This window comes from Euprymna scolopes, chromosome 2, assembly GCF_053919585.1.
Source record: "Euprymna scolopes isolate OS-2025 chromosome 2, ASM5391958v1, whole genome shotgun sequence".
NCBI classification, from domain to species: domain Eukaryota; kingdom Metazoa; phylum Mollusca; class Cephalopoda; order Sepiida; family Sepiolidae; genus Euprymna; species Euprymna scolopes.
This window is the reverse complement of record NC_136483.1, coordinates 27,747,923-27,768,781: the sequence shown is the minus strand read 5'-3', so window position 1 is coordinate 27,768,781 and position 20,859 is coordinate 27,747,923. Positions and strand designations below refer to the sequence as shown.

At 31.9% G+C, this 20,859-nt stretch overlaps 1 protein-coding gene across 1 annotated transcript in view; it reads left to right on the top strand.

Moving 5' to 3' along the window:
• Positions 1-20,859, top strand: part of LOC145290240 (WD repeat-containing protein 70-like) — a 79,226-nt gene that overhangs the window by 44,924 nt on the left and 13,443 nt on the right. Inside the window, exons 11-16 of the mRNA XM_080136470.1 lie at positions 2,314-2,398; positions 4,770-4,911; positions 7,996-8,096; positions 9,206-9,285; positions 12,509-12,625; positions 14,849-15,017. Coding sequence (XP_079992596.1) covers positions 2,314-2,398; positions 4,770-4,911; positions 7,996-8,096; positions 9,206-9,285; positions 12,509-12,625; positions 14,849-15,017 — 694 coding nt within the window. The remainder of the gene's footprint in view (positions 1-2,313; positions 2,399-4,769; positions 4,912-7,995; positions 8,097-9,205; positions 9,286-12,508; positions 12,626-14,848; positions 15,018-20,859) is intronic.

The following is a 20,859-nucleotide window of genomic DNA, read 5'->3' as shown; positions in this document are numbered from 1 at the left end:
CACTCTCAGACTTATACACTAAAGTTCTGTAAATTTTAAAGAAAATCTGTTCAGCCATTTCAGAGTCTATAAGGAACGAACACACATGTGCGTGCGCGTGCGCACACACACACACACACACAAAGTTGCATTTATATAATTGTAGAGATAATACTAAGGGAGGTAATTCAGCATTTAATGTCATGAGCAACTGACTAAAAGTATCATATAAATTTAAACTTGTTTTTGGTTGCTTATTGTAAAGCAGCAATAAACATTTAGGATAAATCTAATTTTGATGAAAATTGATAAAATTCATTGTTTAAAGGGAAAGATATTTTAGTGCAACATAAAATGTTTAATATTTCTCTCCATTTTATATATTTAATTTAAATGCATTTTGTTTTTATTATGTATTACACATTTAGTATAGAATTTATTGTTAAATTATTTTAGATGAGAAAGGTTACCCAGTATTATCAATGCTATCAAGAATGATAATACATATTACTATCACGTTTTTTATGGTAGTTTAGCAGCTAAAGTATTGGACTTTTCAGGGCACTCATTTTGATAGTCTTAAATCTCTGTATATGTTTTTTTTTCGTGTGTATATATATATATATATATATATATATATATATATATATACAGAGTGTCCACAAAGTCTGACTACATTATGTAGTCAGACTTTGTGGGCACCATGTAGATTATGTAGCCAGACTTGTTCCTTGCTAATAGAATCAGATAGTTTTGTGGCCAGGTTCGAATCTCCCAACCAGCTGTAATCCTAACTCCCTGCATTGATAGATTCTTGAAAGGATGAAACATTAATGTCCATAGGTATTAAAAAAATTATCATAGTAATAATATTATATATATATACAGGGTGCCCATAAAGTCTGGCTACATAATGTAGTCAGACTTTGTGGACACATTGTATATATATATATATATATTGAATTTTGCAAGTTGAATTTTGGGGGCCTAAGATTGTGGAAAGGGAATGTATGTACAAGTAATAATTTGTAATCTGTTTCATGAATAATTCTTTCTCCTTTAGAAATTAAAATTTTTACATATGAAAATCAAGAGTTAACTTTCATAAACATGTACTGTGATATCCTAATTGTATTTTAAAAATTGGGTAATCCTATTTATAGGGATGGGATTTAGACTAAGGTAAGATGTAAACTGATGTGGTTGATTGTTGCTCTTAGAAAAACAAGTAATGTTGAAGGCAATTCTTTTCAGCATGGTTACATATCCAAAAATAAAAAAATAAAAATTTCATTGAATTCTAAACTGTAAAATCACTGAAACCTTTAAATCTTTTCCTCCCCCCCCCCCCATATGTGTTTCATTTTAAAAAATATGAAATCTCAATTCTGTTCCTACTACTAACGACACATCATTCAAAATGCTGAAATATGAGAATAATTTTGGAATTAAGAAAATTTTCAGATTTATCAAAAAATGAATTCTCGTTGGTTTTTACTCAATAAACTATATATTTGATAATGTAAATATTTTGTCTGTTTTTAATGGTTCAATTTAGAAGATAAGTACAAAGGAAAATGCCATAAATAATAATTCCAACTTAATTGGTCCCACACTGTCTACCAAGCTCTAGCCTCTTTCCCATCACCATAATGTTGCATGATTATGCTTGTTTTTGAATACTTCAACTGAATGTGACTGGTGAACTTGCTGCATAAATACCCTCAATCAACTTGAAAAGCAACAAAATCCCAACCCTTCACTATAAAGGTCTTTAGATGATGGAGAGCTTTCTACTTGAATATCTTCTTTTCTCAAACTGCTTGCCTTTGGAATTCTCTACCTGTTCCTTGTTTCCCTAACTTTACCAACATGCAAAAATTTAAATGTGAACAAACATCTCTCTGCACAACTCTGATTAGGATACCTCTGTGAATGTGGTCCCTAATTCTTAGTTGTCACTTACATTTCAATGCCATTGTGCCTAGCTAGGGATGAATAAAACGTTTTAAAAATTGCTAGAATTAGAAAAAAAATTTTTTTTTTTTTTTTTTTTTTTGCTTGATTATTAACAATACTTTATTTTATGTACATTGTCTTGTGTTTTTTGCTTTGGCTCATTTGTCAAGTATCAAGTCAGCTGTGTGATTTTTTTTTTTTTTTAGTAGTAGTAGTTTCAGTTTCCTTGGTTTTGTATAATATATCTTCTGTTTTTTCTAATTGTATTTACAGTGTTATTTGATTCCAATTCATCTCTGATGAGTTAGCATTATTTGGGCTATTTTCTGCATTCAAGAGTTTTATTATTTTTTATTATTATTATTTTCATTGCAGGTGATGATACACTCAAATTATGGGATATCAGAAACTTTAAAATGCCTGTTGCCACTGCTGAAAATCTTCTTAACTATTCTCCTGTGTAAGTCTATGCACCTTTCACGTTTGATTATTTTAGACTAATGGGGGAGGTGCCTGGCTTTGCCCGGTCATAAAATGCACTTAAATATATTTTCGTTCATGCAGATTACATATGTTTTATTATAGTCAATTCTATATTGAATATTATATATATAGTACTAATTTCAAAAGTTTTAAAAAAGTGACTTGGTTGCCATCAGCTAAAATCAAAACGAAAACACTTAGCACTCTAACCACATTTCCTACCATTCGAGCTATTGACAGATAGATAAGAAAGATTTAAAATTAAGCCACTTCATGCTATGAATGAATTTGCGCATGCATAAAAGTAATAGAAATATGTCGACATTTTGTATGTCAACTTGCTGATATATTTCTGTACATGTTTTTCGTTCATCCAAACAAAACTTTTACTCGTTATAAACCATCCTTGGTGTATGATTACTATTTCCTGTTAATTTCAGTGTTACCATTACATTATTTTAATTCTAGAAAATCTCTCAAATTTGAAACTTAATGGAGTCTTAAGAAAGAATGAAAAGTGAGGTAATTTTGTTTCACTGATATCCAAATACTTACGATCAAATTCAATGCAAATCTGAAATATTTGAATTTTAAATTAAAAGGTTGTGTTCAAATTAGACCCTCCTAAAAACTTTTTAAAATACTCTAAAGAAACTGCAATTTTTCAAAATATTAATTGATGTCTTATACGTATTATTAAAATTTTGAATTTTCATGAATTGCTTCTGCCTGATTTTACTCCATTTGCATAAAACTAAATTCAACTACATTTCCATCTCTTATGCCTAGCAGTTGTGTTCCAAAATTCATAATGATCAGTTAAGAGTCATTTCTGTACATACAAATAGATAAATAAACCTAATTCTATAAAGATATATATATTTACGTGGAAATATGTTTTTTCAATTATATTTTACCTTTTATTTATACCAATCCTTTAATTTATGAAGAACAAACAAATAAATCTATATTCCAAATTTCAAAATGTTGACCTTCTTACCATTTATTTCTTTAAGTTGACATGCACAATTCTTAACAGCACCTGTTTCGTAGCACAAAATCATTTATGTAATTATTACGTGAATTATTGAATTTACTTTGCCCTTAACTCATCAGAAGAAAAAGCACTTTTTAATTTTAAAAATTAAAAAAAAATAATGGCACATGGGCATGATTACAAAATCTGAAAATTGGAGAGAAATTGCAATTACATTTTTTATTTTTTATGACACCATTTTTGAAATGAAAAAAGGTAATTGCAACTTCTCTCCAATTTTCGGATTTTGTAATCATGCCCATGTGCCATTATTTTCTTTTAATTTTTAAAATTAAAAAGTGCTTTTTCTTCTGATGAGTTAAGGGCAAAGTAAATTCAATAATCAACATAATAATTACATGAATGATTTTGCACTACAAAACAGGTGCTGTTAATTGTGTATTTCAACTTACTTAAAGAAATAAACGGCAAGATGATCAACATCTTGAAATTTGAAATATAGATTTTTGTCATTTATTTGTTATATAATTAATTAATAATAATTATTAAATACCTACAGACAGTAGTGTTTCATCCTTTCGGGAATCATCAGTGCATGGTGCCACGATTATCGCCGGTCGGGAGATTCAAACCCGGCAATGAAGCCATCTCTAACTCCATTAGCAAGGAACAAATCATGGCAGGTGCTCGTCTGAACTCCAATCCCTGGTCCCCCCTCGCCAATCTTTCACGAAAAACACCCGTCTAGCTGAATCGACTGTGAAAAATTTCCCCCACTCTATATCTGTGCCTAAATCAAAACGCGGATTTCATGAACAAAGCTTCTTTCTTAGAACTGTACGCCTGTGGAACTCTGTTCCGTCTGCCTGCTTCCCTCCGGACTACAACTTGGATGTCTTCAAGTCTAATGTTAACAAATTCCTAATGAACCGCGCCCTTAAGTAAACACTTCATCAAATCTCCTCACTAACATAATGTACTTGCAATAACCCTTATCCCTGAGTGGCTTCCGGGCCTTGATAAGTGGTGATCTCTGTGTAAAAAAAAAAAAAAAAAAAAAATCCACACGGCCACCGTCATCCATGAGAAATATGTTGAAATTTAAACATTTATTTTTTAAATATCTTAACATCTGTGAGAGTGATCTAATGGTGATAATATCATGATCTGCGCATGACAGCTAAAGTGACCAACTTTATTTCAACTGTAAAGTGCTCAACGATAAGAAATGAGTTTCTTAAAGGGGCTGACATATATATTGAAAATGTGAGAATTTATTGTAGAGTTTGGTTACTTTTGATTGTACATTTTTTTCTGCGTTTCTATTAAAAAAAAACTGTTCTTTTTTCAGAACGGACTGCCAATTCAGCCCAAATGACAAGATGTTGATTACAGGTGTGTCGGTGGGTAAAGAAAGTGGTGGAATGGGCAAATTAATGTTCTTTGAGCGAGACAATTTGAAACCAGTCACTCATATACAAGTGTCTCAAAGTGTAAGTATCATAGAATTTTCATAAACAGCTTTCATTGTTTTTGTATTGTTTTATTATTTCTTTATACATAAGTAAATTTTCCATTAATTAGCAAAAATATCCTTTCATATTTATTTTTAAACAAGAAAAACTGACATTCTCTCTCTACTATTTGTAAATTGTAGGTGTTATAATTTTAAGATTTTGCAACAATCTTCTGTCATTTATCAAAAATGCTTAGTATTTGCTGTTTGTCTAAAGTTCCCCTCTTGTGAAAAAACAACAAAATTGAGAAACATCTGTATGATGTACATACTTGCAATGGAAAAATAATATTGTATTCCAAAAATTACATAAATTGATGAAGTAGTTTTATTTTTAAATAAGAAAATCAAATTTTACGGCTAAACGAGGAACGACTGTTGAAGAAAAAAGGGGAGATAACTCCAAATAATTCAAATTTGCGAGATTTTAGAAAGCCATTCTAAACATGGAGAGAGGAGCATCGGAAACTCAAATTCACTTAAAAATGATATTTTGTATAAAGTAAAACTATTTGATCAATTTACATGATTTTTGGTGTATAATTTCCATCACAGATACATACCTCGTACAAATTTTTCTTTATTTTGCTTTTTCATAAACAGGGTTCTTTTCAAATGCTGCTTATTTTGATAAAACAAATGGCCATCTTTTTATAAAGAACTGACCTCATTTGATCTTTTTCATTGCAATTCTTTTTTTGTCCTGGAAATGACTAGAAAAAGCATGACATACCAAAGCAATACAATCAAATCTGCTTTTGTAGTTATATTTTTTTAATTGACTTACATTCATAGATAAGATTTTACTGAGAGAGATAGAAGACAAAGATAAAAGGAATGAAGATAAACTCCCTGGTTTTTGTGCTATGTTCAAAGGGTACTATCTGTTCTGTTGTCAGTCAGGAAAAAATATTATTGGCTGGGGCCATTTTTATTTTTGTACTATCTAAAGTGTCCTTTTGGGGGAGCTGGATATCCTTCACATAAAAAATAGACTTTGTGTTTAACTTTGCTCTCATGGATAAGCAAGTAAATAGAAGCAAAATCGTTTTTTTTTTTTTTTTTGTTTTTTTTTTTTTTTTAAGATTTGATATAGGTAATAAAAAGAACCAAATCTTTTATTTTTCTCTGTTATTTGTCTAAAAACCTGTTTCTGCTTTCTGACTGTCTAGCCCTCCCATGTCACTACCATATCTTACCTAAAATAAATCCTCACCCATATTGTCAAGGAGTTTCTGCATTTAAAAAACAGTTTCTTTTAGTTTTGTGCTTTTTAACTAAGAATATTAAATCTCTGGTAAGGATGAATTATATTGCTAGGATTTCAAACAATTTTGATATTTTCTTAGATACAAATGTTGACAGGATGAGATCGAAGGTCAAAACGCGAAACATGTCTTTGATGCCATGACCAGTGATTCAACCGATAATGCTAAACATAAAGTTATCTTCTAGAATTCTCATTGCATTGCCAAATCGATATTTTATCATATCTAGCCGGTGAAATATACATAATCGACCTGAATCAAACCTGTTAACTGTATAAAAGTGTTGAGTCTAAGGGAAACAACTCAACTTGTTTGTTCAGCTCCTGTTAGTTGCTTCCCATGATATAAAATAAGCAGGACAAGCATTTTTACTTGTTAAAAAAAAATTGTTTTTAAAAACATGAATAAAAAGCATATGTTTAATAAAATTAAATATGCCCTCAATTTTAGAAAATTTATCTATTTATAATATTTATAACAACTTTATTAGGCAATCTTTGCTAACATTAAAAAAGTTAATATTAAAATAGGAGAAGAGAATATAACCTCAGGTGTTTGGAGAATAAGGTTGGAGAGTTTTCATGGTAAATAGATGTCCTATTTGTAGCAAAAAGTTTCTATTAAGCGAATGTTTTAGGAGAAAGTTCATAAGTATGTATTAATTTTTTAAGGGCAGGCTGAGTTCATGTTTGGTTTGTAAGAATGTGTGCTTCAATGCTAGAAAACCATGTGGATGCAGCTGATTACCATGTTGAGTGTGGGAGTCTTCTTGTTGAAGCCATTTGCCATTGCTAACGCTGGGAGGTTTGCAGGTCAAGAGAAGAGTTTTATGATGCACAGAGCTGTGCGTTTTCATGGCTAAGAAAGAAGGAGAATAATGTTTTATAAACACTGGTACCTATCTCTGTTCACATGAAAGATTGTTTCTAATTACACAAATAAGAATCAGTTAAATGTTTGCGGCTATCAGTACCCAGCTTAGAAGTCAAATTCTTCTCTCTCTTTTTTTTTCCTTCCAAAACAAGTGTATTGCCGCTTAGACGTGAGGGGCTACTAATTGGGATCATGTCTACTGGGGACTACTGGGGAGTTGAGCCACAAGATGTCTGCTCACATTACATTTAAACATCTGTATATTAGTACATTCAGGGAAGCGAGAAACAGGGAGGGAATTGTAAAATCTAGCAGTCTGTTGGAAGAAACTAATAAAGTATTAAGCATTCTGACATCTAGGGACCTCAGCAGGGTGGGATTTTCCTGCTTGTCAGGTTAGTCAAAATTTCGTACATTGATGAGGTACAAATGCTGAATCAGAACACATTCAATTAAAATACTTGTAAAATAAGCACAGGGATGCAACAGTGGGACAAGAGTTGGAGCTTGGGCAATAGTGTTGGATCTATTCAGATTGGAGGCTCTTTTTGAGGCCTTGTTTAAAAGGAAGAGACTAGTGGTAGATACACCAACCCAGATCTGGCAACAATACTCCATGCATGGGTGAATGGTGGCTTTGTAGAGATACAGGATACTCTCAGGTGTGAATAACTTTCTAGCATGGTAGAGGAAGCCCACCTTCTTTGCAGAAGTCTTGGCAATTTTCTCAATGTAACAATGTATCTAATAATTAAACTTAAAAATTCCAACTTATTTTTATAAATGAATTGTTTTATCCTTTATCTTGATTTTGCATTGCACGCATTCTAAGTTTCATTTTCAAATATCAATTATATATTTTATATTTTATATATTTTATATTAATCAATTTCATTTGACTTTCTTCTTTTTTTTTCCAGAGTGTAATTCGTTGTTTATGGCATCCAAAACTAAACCAGATTGTTGTTGGTTGTGGAAATGGTGATGCCATTCTTTATTATGATGAAAAGAAAAGTCACAGGTAAAATGAGCAATTATATTCATTGTACACAGAAAAGTTTTTTAATACTTAACAACATACTTGTTGTTTATCACTATAAAAAATATTTTCAAGATGGCAGTAACTATAATATTCAACTTCTTAACAAGCTGATTTTTTAGATGGTTATGACACAAAATCTCCCAAATTTTCTATCATGTGCTTTTTCAATATAGTGCCCAAGATGGCCATCAAATGCATTAAGATAGCTATTATTCCTAAACTAATTATCATACAGAATTGTCTGAAAGTCTTGTAACCATGCGATGAGTGCCATAGTTTGGTAGTGCATATGAATGGCAAACTTTCCAAGATGCTTGACCAATGTGTCTGTGTGTGAGGCGTGAGGGAGTCAGAGATAATTGAAAATATCACCCAGCAGATTTTTTTTATTTGAAAAAAAAAAAAAAAATCTCATTGACTAGGAAATCCTGCTGAAATCAACTTATGTGAGAAAAATCAATGTCCAAGATTATCTGGAGTTAAGCCGCTTTGAATTAAGACTGTCTAGCTGTTGTCTTCAGTGGATATCTTGAGTAGTCAGCTTCTGGGTGGTCGAATGGTAACCACTAACAAAGGCCAGAATCAGTTAGGAGTGAAAAGATTTCAGATGAGAAGACTAAGCAGTCAAGGCTGACTTTCCAGAGGAGTGATAAGCCTGTTGGAGTTGGACATTTGAAGTGGTCAGTTAGTTTTCGGTATTCTATTACTATATTATTTGTTTTTCTATTGCCATAGTTTTCTTATTTTGTTTTACTCTATACATGACCTGTGTTTGATATTACTATATTACTTTTTCCTCAATTTTTATTTACATGAGGTTTCACAAAGGTTAATATAGATAATAATTATGAAGTAACATGCTAATGTCAACATCTGTTGTTTGATTTATGCAAAACTATCCATGAAAGTCTTAAGGTTTTTTACATGTCAACACATTCATTTTTCTCTTTAATGACTTGCACAATTGTTCTATAGTAACTTCTATTTAATGCGAACTTGTTTTACATTTTTTTTGTATTTTGCTTCATTTTTTTTTTTTTTTTACTATAATTTTAAAAGCATAGTTTTTGTGTCTCTTTATCTTGTAGAGGTGCTATGCTGTGTGTTGTGAAGAAGGAACGTAAAACTAAACAAATTGAGATGATCACAGCTCAACACATCATCACGCGTAAGTAGTCTTTATAAATTTCCCCTTTTTCTTAATGATTACCCAAATTTCAAATGAATACACAGCAAATTGATTGATATGTGATTTTTTTTGTTTTAATTTGACAACAATGAAAGATAGAGATTTTCCAAATTTCAAAAAAAAATCCTAGATTCATAAATTCAACTAGATCACATCCAGAATTTAATGGACCAAGATACAGTTTTGGCAAAAAAGATTTGGGAAATCTTTTTTGCACATAAAGTTGCTAAAACTTGCTAAAAATAACAAAATTAGACGAACAAACAAATAAGTAAATATGACATCTTTTATCAAAAATATTAAGTATATCTAATAAAATAATTTGGTAAAATATCCTAATAATTTGATAATGGGAGAATATTCGGTTGTTATTTAGAATTCAACTAAATTAAAAAAAACAAAAATACAGACAAATCTTTGATAACGGTATCTATCAGAGAATGAAGTTGTCATACTCAAAAAATCACATCATCAAATATTTTCTTTTAAATCAGGAAATCAAATTTTATTATGATGCGAGATTTTTTTTTTTCTGCTATTTTTATAAGGGGAAGATAACTCAATCCGACCTATCGAGATCAAAATTAGTCTTGTAATGGATACAATTTACTCTTAAAATAGTTCAAACTTTTAAAAAAAACAAAATGATTATCTATATAAAATAATCTTCCTTCGGTGATAAGTACATACATCATAAAGATTTTTCTGTATTTTTTTTTTTTTAAGTCGAATTTTAAATAAGAACTGAATATTCTTTGGTACAGTTTAACAAAAAAATGTTTTAAAACTTAAGATTTATCTTAAAATACATTTGGGTTATTTTTTGCTGTGAGATTAAAGAAGCATTCAATACATATTATTTGATATTTTCATTGATAAATTTCAAATGATTCTTTGGCACGATTCATAGCATACATCACATTCACTAAAAAATATAGGACACTTGTTGACAAAAAATACCAAATTTTCATATTCTGCATTGGTTGATTCTTCCAGACTTCTATTATGTTAAAATGAACCTTATAAAAAAAATGTATTAAAATAAGTTTGATTTATGTAAAAATTGGAGCTTATTTAACTGCATATCTGATACTATTCTCCCATTTTCTCTTTTTCTCTGGTGTTTCTTAAAACCAGTTTGATCCTGACATCAGCTTATCCTTGGTGTTGAAGGCACTATGATTGGTGTCTTTCTCAATTCAACTTCCTCATAATAATCTGGCTAGTTGATGTTGGGACTAGTGATGCCATGGAAGTTCTACGACACTTAGGTTTTCCCAGAGGTTTAACATGGAGTTGAGTCCTGTTGCCACATGTATGGCTTTCTTGCAGCAACCATTTCCAATTAGCACATGACAAAAGTGGACAACAATTCAGTATACCATCAAAATTGAATTTGAGTCCTTTTTCAAAGATGTGGGATGGCATAACATGTCTGCTGGAAACGCATCCAAAGACCATTACAGTTTTAGGAAACTTGGTCTTCATGAGGTGCACGATTAGTTAATCCCTTCCCTGTTGTATTGCGCGTTGTACAAATTGTCCTGAGAAAAACTGGACTATTCTCAATTCAGTTGAATATATAACCTTGTTGAAGAGTTTTTTAGGTTCTCTCGGGCCTTGGCAGTGAGAAGTTGATCCTTGCAACTCTGATATCAGGGTAGTAAAGGTTCTCATTCAGTGTTTTTATCATCCAGTTACTGATGCCCATCTTTCTTATTCACAAAACATGTAACGTCAGAATGAGGAAGAAAGATGAAAAAAAAAATAAAAATATAAAATTTTGCTTTTTTTTTTTTCTTAATTCTTTAATTTTATTTATTTAATAACTATTTTAGTAACACCTGGTGCAGTATATGTCCTGGGTAAGCATCCAGCTTTCATTGAAAGATGATGTTTCTAGGAATATTAAATTCACATGCAATCTCCAGTCACATGTACATCCCAGTCTGGGTAGATGACCTACAATGCCTCATATTCTCAAATGGTCACTCATCTTGTACTGACTAAACTCAATTTTGCTTAACTTTAGCAGATCTAACAAAAACTAGTGTATCAACGTGATTTTGCCATACATATTGTTTATCATGTCTCTTCTTTTAACCAATAATGAACTTTGAACTTTTAATGAACAAAATATTTTTTCATTACACATGCATACACATTTACATATAAACTACAGTAGAACCATGGGAGATGGCCTTAGAAATTAGTAACAAAGTACAGTACAGTATATAATATACATGTATATCATCAAATAACGTTATAAATAACATCATAGGGCAGGGCAAATACCGTAACCATGGGTCGGAAAAACATTGTATTTCACATTATAACCTGAAAAAACTGTATCCTAGGGCCACCATATCCTAGGGTTTAACCGTATCTATAATTTTACAATATATAATATGAATATATGTAGTTAAGACCATCTCTATTTTTGTGGTTCTTATAAGAATTGGTTAGACAAGTGAAATTACAAATTGATTGAGATATGATAACCAGTTTGCATGCAAGAATATAAGACAATGGAAACAGATGAGAACTTGGATATTGAGAAGGTATATTTGAATGGTCAGGCTATTGATGTTGTTCAAAAGTTAGTTTAGTGATACGATTAATGCACATGGAAAAACCGATGCTGGTATGATAGCAAGAGTTAAGAGAGGATAGAGTAAATTCAAACCAATAGAGCATTACTATTGTGAGGTAAGAGTGTATTAGGCATGTGTATGCAGAGTAATGATGGTTGAAGACATGTGTTGCATGAAGAGAAATGATATGAGAATGAATATGTAATGTGAGTTTTAAGGACAGGCTTAATTTTAATGACTTTGGAGGAAACTTAAGTAAGGACAGTATAGATGTGTGCATGGTTGGAGATTTTGTTGGTATGGTCATATTGAAAGAATGGATGAGAATTAGATGTACAACAGTTGAAGTAGCAGGGCCTGTTGGCACGTGAAGGCCAAGGAAAAAACACATAAAGACGCAATAAGAATGAATTTGAGAGAAAGAAGGATAAATAAAGACCTGGCCTGAGATAGGTTAGTTGTAAAGTCAGTTTCTAAAAGCCATCCAACACATGTCAGCAGGTAAAATAGATGTTGGGCTGAATATGATGATGAATTTCAAAAAATGTCCACGTAAATTTATTTTTCTGGATGTATAACATATTCTTCTCTTTTCTTGGTTATTTCAGCATACGCATTGCCCATGTTCCGAGAAGGGCGCCCAATAAGCACACGTAAACAAGAAGAGAAAGTGCGAAAGGATCCATTGAAAACCAGAAGACCCGACCTTCCTGTTTCAGGACCAGGTAAGTGGAAAATGATTGCCATTGATATTTTATTTTTGTCATTCTTCAACTTAATTTATATTACAAGTTCATAAATTTCAGTGTAATTTTTTTTTTTAATCTTACTCACAGTATATTATAAGTTTAAGTGTTGTTTTTTCTTTTCTTTCTTTTTTTATAAACTATTTATTTTTTGCAAAGGAGTTACCACATGTTAAGACCCGGAGGCCACTTGAGGATAAGGGTTAATGTATGTATTGTAGTCATTGGGACAGTAGTATAGTAATCGTTTGTGGTGGAAATTTGGTATAATTAGATTATTTAAGAAAATGGTTCAATAAGAACTTGTTTACATTGAACTTGAAGATAACAATATTGTAGTCAGCTGAAAAACAGACCACCAGAACAGAGTTCTACAGATGGGCAGTTCTAGGAAAGAAGCTTTGTTCATGGAATCTACATTTAGGTTTAGGCACCAACAGAGAGTGGGAGAATTTATTGATAGTGATTTTGGCTAGATGAGTGTTTTTTGTGAAAGATTGGCGAGAGGGGGGGGGAGGGACCATAGATTGGAGCTCAGTCAAACACTTGCCATGAAAAAAATGATAGAGCAGAGACAGGCTTGCAACATCTCTTACACACAAACAAGTTATATTGCCACTGAAGAGCTACTGTTATAGGGGCCAGATTTATAGAGGGGCAATCTGGGTGGGGTGTTGGATAGCAAGATGTTTATTCAAATTACATTTAAATTTCTACATGTTGCTTCAGGAGACATAATATGGGCACAACTTCCCATTTGAAAATTAAAATATTTCAAATTTGCATTAAAATTGATACATATTCATTACACACCAATTAAGTAATATTCCTTGAATTTTAATTTCTTTTTTAAAACCCGTTAACCTTATGCTCTAAATTTTACACACTTTCTAGAATCAGAATCATGTAATGGATTTTGAACAAAATTAGAATAAGGATTCTAAATATAAGCATTATAATTATATGTGGACTAGCTGGCAGCCCGGCATCGTACAATACACTTAATCTGCATAAATTAAAATATGTTTGTGTATGTATGTATTATAGAATCAATTCTCTATTGATTATTATATATTACAAAGAATAATTTGGCCGATGAACTAATTCGCAGAAAATAATCAAAAAATAATAATGATAATGTCGTTCATCAAATTCCGTTATTTATTTACATCATGTCAGCTGATATTTAGGCTTAACAATGGATGCCCTGGAAAAGTCACTTCTGATTAATGTTTAGTTTTAAAATATGTAAACAAAGAAATGATTTGTGTCGATTTTAAATAGTACCTCTTCTTTTATTGTAAATTGAACTCATTAATAAAAAAAATTAAAATGGTGAGGTACACCGGGGCTTGAACAAAGGATCATTTGGTCTGTAATCGAATGCTGTACTACTGAGCTATATCTCCAGATTATAATAAATCTTTTAAAAAGAAATAATCTACTGAAATTTTATTATCTCCCTCGGCCGGTGTAACATTAAAATATTCCCTTGTAAAAATTCTTCTTTTTTATCTATAAGAGAAAAAGACTATTTTTAAGATTGGATTTTTTTTTCGACTTTTGATACTTATCAGATAAATTTTTGTACAAAACATATCTAAGAACACTGCCAGACATTATTAGCTTTGTGTGAAATTTGCAAAAGATTGGCTCAGCCGTTTCGGAACCTATGAGGAAAGAACACACACAACAGTGTTAGACAAAGAGTCATTGGCCATTGCTATTGGTGGTAGGGAAGGTTTCTTGTAATTATTGAAGGAAACAAGTTTAGTCTTCGCAGCATTGAAGGTGACCATCCATTCCTGTCCCCACTCCACCACGGATCGGAGGTCCTCCTCTAGTGTTTCTGCCATTTTCCCAGATATGTGCCCACTTGTTTTCCTGTCGTGTCTGTTTGTCGTCAGCACACACACCCATCCCAAAGTGATTTTCATATAATAGTAGAGATTTTAATCTTTGTGAAGTTGTGCAAAACTGTTCTGTTTGGGTAATTATTTTTACCTATTTTGGTATATAAGTTGCATTTTTTTTTAACTTTTTTTTTTGCCTTAATCGTTCAACATTAGTTATGTATTCACAAAGTTACAACTGATTATCATTATTAATACTTTAGAATATTGAATTAAATATGTTAGAAACCTAAGAGAACATAAAAGAAAAGAAAAGATATGATTTTCAAAAAAAAATGTCTCTTCATAGGTCAAGGTGGCCGTGTTGGTGCTCAGGGAGCAACATTGTCCCAGTATGTTGTACAACAACTTGTGCTGAAGAAACCAGATCCGAGTGAATTCAACCCAAGAGAAGCCATTTTGAGACATGCCAAAGAAGCAGAAGAAAACCCATATTGGGTCTCACCAGCCTACCTCAAGTAAGTTAAACCTCCCTTAAAATCTAAATTAAAAATTGGTCATCCATCTTTCTTTTTTACAACTGAACCAGTTTTGTTTTCTTATAAATTTATATAATTGGATAGCATTCTTTCATTTATACAGGTTTTATAAAACATACTTCTATATGCAGATACAGCATCAAAAAACTTTTTGTCCAGAATTATCTCTATATTAAAAAACAAAACTTAAAAAATGTTTGTATCCATGACAAAACGAAAATATCATATTCCAAAAATGTCAATTGATAAAGCAGTTTTTTTTTATATATATATAAAGAAAATAGTTTTTAAGCAGTTAATGAGAATTTGTAGGAATTATAACATAAGTCTTGCAAGTTTAAATTGTTGTTGAGTTATCGCCTTTGTTGTTTAAAAAAAAATTTTTTTTTCAATAGTGGGCAAAATAGTCACTCTTCTGATAAAATTGAATTTTCTTATTTAAAAATAAAACTATTTGACCACTTTGCGTAAATTTTAGAATATTTTTGTTTCATCATGAGTACATACACTATACAGATTTTTCTTTATTTTTGTTTTTTAATATAGAAGGAATTCTGGACAAGTACCAAAACATTTTTTTAATAAAATGAAATGTATATATTTTATAATGTGTGCATATTGTGCAGTTTTTATGCATTGAACGCTATAGAAAATTGTTATTTCTATAGCTCTTTAATTTTTATTTTGGAGCAGATTGTCTAACATATGTACTTACTTTATTTACATTGTTGCAAAAAAAATGTTGAAATCTGTGATTTATTTGATATTCTCTCATAATTATGATGTTATGAGTGTTTGAAAATTGATAAATTTTGAAATATACTTATGAAGAAAATCATTTAGACTTTTTATCTTTACTTGAATCTACTTTAGTAATAAACATGATTTATTTAGAAAAGTGCGTATATGAAAAGTGCGTATATGAAAATGGATGTTTCAGATATTTGAAATGATAACTAATTTGCATTTAGGTTATTCAGACTTTATGTTCTCGTCTTCAATGTTTTTCCCATAATGATTCAAAGTGCATCTGGTCGAACGCTGACATTTATACAGAATTTCAAACAGAACTCTTTATTTAATCAACAGGAATAGATTCCTGTTATTTCGTCAACTGCAAGAAAGCCACCATTTGCCCATTCATGCAGTCTTGTTGCCACATCTGGACTGGGGCATCTACCACTAGTCTCTTACTGTTAGGGTAAAAAAAAGACTTTCCAATTTAATAGATCTTGCACTATTAACTAATCTTCAACCATGTTACATCTGCTTTACAAGTATTCTGGTGAACTCGTAGCATTTGTGCCTCCACAATGTAAATATTCACAACTAACCTGACAAGCAGCAAAATCTAACCTCTCCACTATGGAGATTCCTAGATGCCAGAAAACCTTCTACTTTAATAGTTTATCCCCTTGAACTGTTGTACTTTGGAATTTCCTCCTGGTTTCTTATTTACCTAACTGTACTGATATACAGATGTTTAAATGCAATTTGAATAGACATCTTGCTGCTTAACTCTTTACATAGTGTCCATGTAGATATATACCTAAGTAGTAGTCCCTTTTTTCCAAGTGGCTGTGTGCCTTCTTTGGGGTGAATAGGAGTAAAAAAAAGTCTTAATTATATTCTTAGTATTGTTTGTACTGAGAATTGAACTTTCAACTGATTGTTACTTAGAACCGATTACTCCTTAACACTTTATCTGTTGCATGACAGTTCCAGGTACAGATTCCCAAGTTTGACAACACACACCTAAAGGGATTACATTGGCCAAAACGTTACAAGAATAAGATCAAAGATGAGAACAGTAGTTCAAATAATCTAAAAAATACGAAGGATCAATCCTCTCAAAAATTCTGAAACAATACTCTTGAATAACTATTTCAACCTATCAAGTTTTTAAAGAAATAAGTTTGAAGAAGAAAATGATATTGAACTTTTGAACTTCCTATTATACCAATGATTTTTTTTTTGTTCTTATTAAACCAGTTTGGTTATCTCCCTTTCTCTCTCTATGTGGTTGAACAATCAATATTAGAACTGTCAAACACCCATAAATAATCATCTTATACTCTTTTAGCTTATTTAATAATAGAATCCAATACTTATTATAAACAAGTTATTGTGTCTGATTAGTTAAGCACAAGTTGCTATTTTACTCCAGGCTTTAATGAGCTTAAAGTTTAGTGTCAAATATTAGACAACTAGCAAAGATAACCGCGCTTTGCATGTGACTTTTCTGTATGTTCGAGTACCCGCTTCGTGGTTCCCCAAGCATACAGAAAAGTCTCAACCATGACCTTAAAAAATAGTGCACATCATCTCTAGATCGGAGACTATCATCATGTCAGGTTTGGTCATGATCACTCCAATGGTGTGGGCTTTTTTTTTTCTTTTCTTTTTTTTTTTTAACAAAGGCATCACCACTTATCAAAGCCAAGAGGCCACTCGAGGATAAGGGTTAAAGAGTGTACAATAGAAATTGGACAATATAGTAACCGTTAGTAATCGAGATTCGGTAAATTTGTTAACTTATATTGAACGGTTCATCAAAAACATGTTTACGTTAGACTTGAAGACAACCATATTGTAGTCAGTTGGAAAGCAGAAAAACAGAAGACAATTCCACAGGCGTGCAGTTCTAAGAAAGAAGCTTTGCTCATGGAATCTACGCTTAGGTTTAGGCACAGATAAAGAGTGGGGGGAAACTAGTGATAATGTTTTCTGCTAGACGAGTGTTTCTTGTGAAAGTTTGGCGAGGGGGGGACCATAGACTGAAGCTCAGTCGAACACTTTTCATGAAAATAACGCTAAAGCAGAGACAAACTCGCAAAATCTCTTCTGTGAGAAAGAGGTTGCAGGGAAGAGAAAAGGACATCCCCCACAAGGCTACGAAGTCTATTTTGAACTCTATCAAGGCAGGATGTCCTTTCTAGCAGCTCCTGCCCAGATGTGGCAACAGTATTCCATCCTTGGACGTACCTGGCTCTTGTATAGATAGAGAATTGCATCAGCAGTGAGATATCTACTGGATCGATAGAAGGATCCCACCATTTTTCCAGCAGCCTTGGCAATGGATTTAATGTACGTGTTCCATTTCAGATCAGGAGTAAAGGTCAAGCCCAAAAGCTTGTCAAAACATGAGGCCTCCCCAAGATGAGAGCCATTCATTTCAATTGATACCAGATGGGGATCAGAGCGTTGATGATGTAAAGATAAAAGCTTGGTCTTAGCTGCATTAAAAGTAACAAGCCACCTCTTTCCTCATTGTACCACTTGCTCAAGATCAGAGGAGGGAGAATCAGAGAGAACTTGGTCATTTACGGTCTTAGATGTGCTACCATACATAGTAGTGTCATCAGCATAGATGTCTACGAATGATGTAAGGATGTGATTTGAAAAATCATTAATATAGATCAGGCAGAGAATAGGGCCCAGGGTGGACCCCTGAGGGACTCCAGCATTAATATTAAGAGCTTCTGATTTCTGCCCATCAACCACTACTTTTATGAACCTATCAGAGAGAAATGATTTAATAATTGAGAAAACATTTCCAGCTATACCATAGCTGGAGATCTTGTGAAGTAAACCTTTATGCCTTACTCTATCAAGAGCAATTGCCCTAGAAAGGTAGCCTCCATCGAGGGATTCGCTAATCCTATGAGATATAACTGTAGGCTGCAGGAGAGTATATATACATACACTATGACCTTGACCTTAATCTTAAAAAATAGTGTACACCATTCCTAGGTGGGAGACCATCATCACGCCAAGTTTGGTCATGATTGGTCGAGTGATGTGGGTTGTGGGAGAGTTGTACACACACTACTACTTTATATACATATTCTTAGATTAAAAGAGTTCATGACATATTTCAACATTGGGAAAAAAGAACCTTATATAAATATGAATTAATCTTTTGTTTTCAAAGATAATGACAATAACAAGATTTAATTAGAAGACTGAAATAAAACAAAGTAGGCCTTCCTTGCTTAACATTAATTGACTGCTTGTTTCTACTTGGTGTCAAAACAAAGTTAAATGTTGCTAATACAGAAGTATTGATACAGGTTTTAAAACAATGATTCCTTTGCTGCAAATATTAGAAATTTTCTTGAGTTATTTATAACACTTTTTTTGGTTTATAGAAAAGAACAATCTTTTGTAGCAGAACAACCTTCAGTTTTTTGGACGAAGGCAATTAAAAACCAAGTTATTGCATTCAAAAACAAATTATATTCAATTATAATTACAAATATAATTAAAGGCAATACTTCTGTCAGTTTGAAGTTTGGTAGTTTCCAAAACAGTTGTTCTGGAGAACGTTCTTTTAGCTTCTCCTCAAATAATAGTGGATAATTTGTATAAAGTCACTTATGCAAATTGCCCTAAAAAGTCTTGTTAAGAATATTTCCAACATATGTGGTAAATTCAAGTCTTTAAACAGTTTTGCTCTATGACATGTAACTTTTTATTTTACTTCATTTTTTTTACTCTGGTCGATATTTTTCACAATGTTGTATAACCCTTTACTGGGATCATTGGTTGTTTCTTCTGTCAACTCATGTTTCAAGATCAGTGTTGTCTTTTCAGTCAGTAGAAGGAACAATGCTCTTATATGTAAGGAAGCCAAAAGAATTTAATTTTTGGTTTTATTTTATTAACTTAGTTATTTGAACCGTTTCCTTAACATCTGTATTTTCTTTGAAGTGAATGATAGATAAGCTTTCCTTCAAGACTAGTTTCCTTGTTCAGAATCTCCCTTATATTGAAAAACAAAAATAAAATCTGTATGTAACAAAAAAAATCACAAATTTATCAAGTAGTTCTGTTTTTGAAAGGAATTCATTTTTATGCGATTAATGGGAAAACATAAATCTAGTAAGTATGAATTAGAGTGGAGTTATCTCCCTTTATTTTTAGGATTTTTCAAAATGACAGGCGAAACAAGTTACTCCTCGGATACTCATAAAATTTGATTTTCTTATTTAAAAAAAAATTAAATTACGTGAACAATTACTTGATTTTTGGAATGTGATATTTTCATTTCATCACGAGTACGTACATCATACAGATTTTTCTTTATTTTTGTTTTTTAATGTTCAGTAATTCTGGACAAGAACCATTTCCTTAAGTTTGAGTGTAAAATAAAGTAGAAATTTTTATAGACTGTACAGTTATTGTTTTTTAACTTTGATTCAAAGCATATAGCTACTGACATGTAAGCGGTTACTAAGAATTAGGAGCTAGATTTATAGGGAGCACTATTTCTACTTATATATAAAAGGTACATTTTTCCCTCTGTGCATATGAATTCATTCCTTAAAGACTCCAAAACAACTGGGCTGATTTTTTATTTTTTTAATTTCACACAAATGTACTGTGATGTTCATCAAACAAACAAGCGACCACACATTTGTGCTTTGTGTGGTTGTACAAAGGATAATTAATTAATCAACACTCCCATCGGAAACGTCTTTCTGTCCTATGGACTGAGAAGAAAGAAGAATCAAAAAGAGCCCAGATGAAGTCTGTGATATTTTAAAGCCCTCGTCTCGCACAGTTCTCGCATGGTCACATGACACACGTGCTAATGAGGCTTGCCAGACACGATAAAAGCAGGTTGCTGGGAGGAAGTTGGGGAAGCGTTCAGGCCTGTGTACCGTGAACAGTGCTCTGCGTCTCATCAGACCTTTTGATACAACCCGTGTAGTGAAATTTACTTTGCGTTTCATTAGACCTTTTCTTTTTTGTTTTGCTACATGTACTTCATGTGTCCTTAGAGATACTTTTATGCCTTCAATAAATATCGAAATAA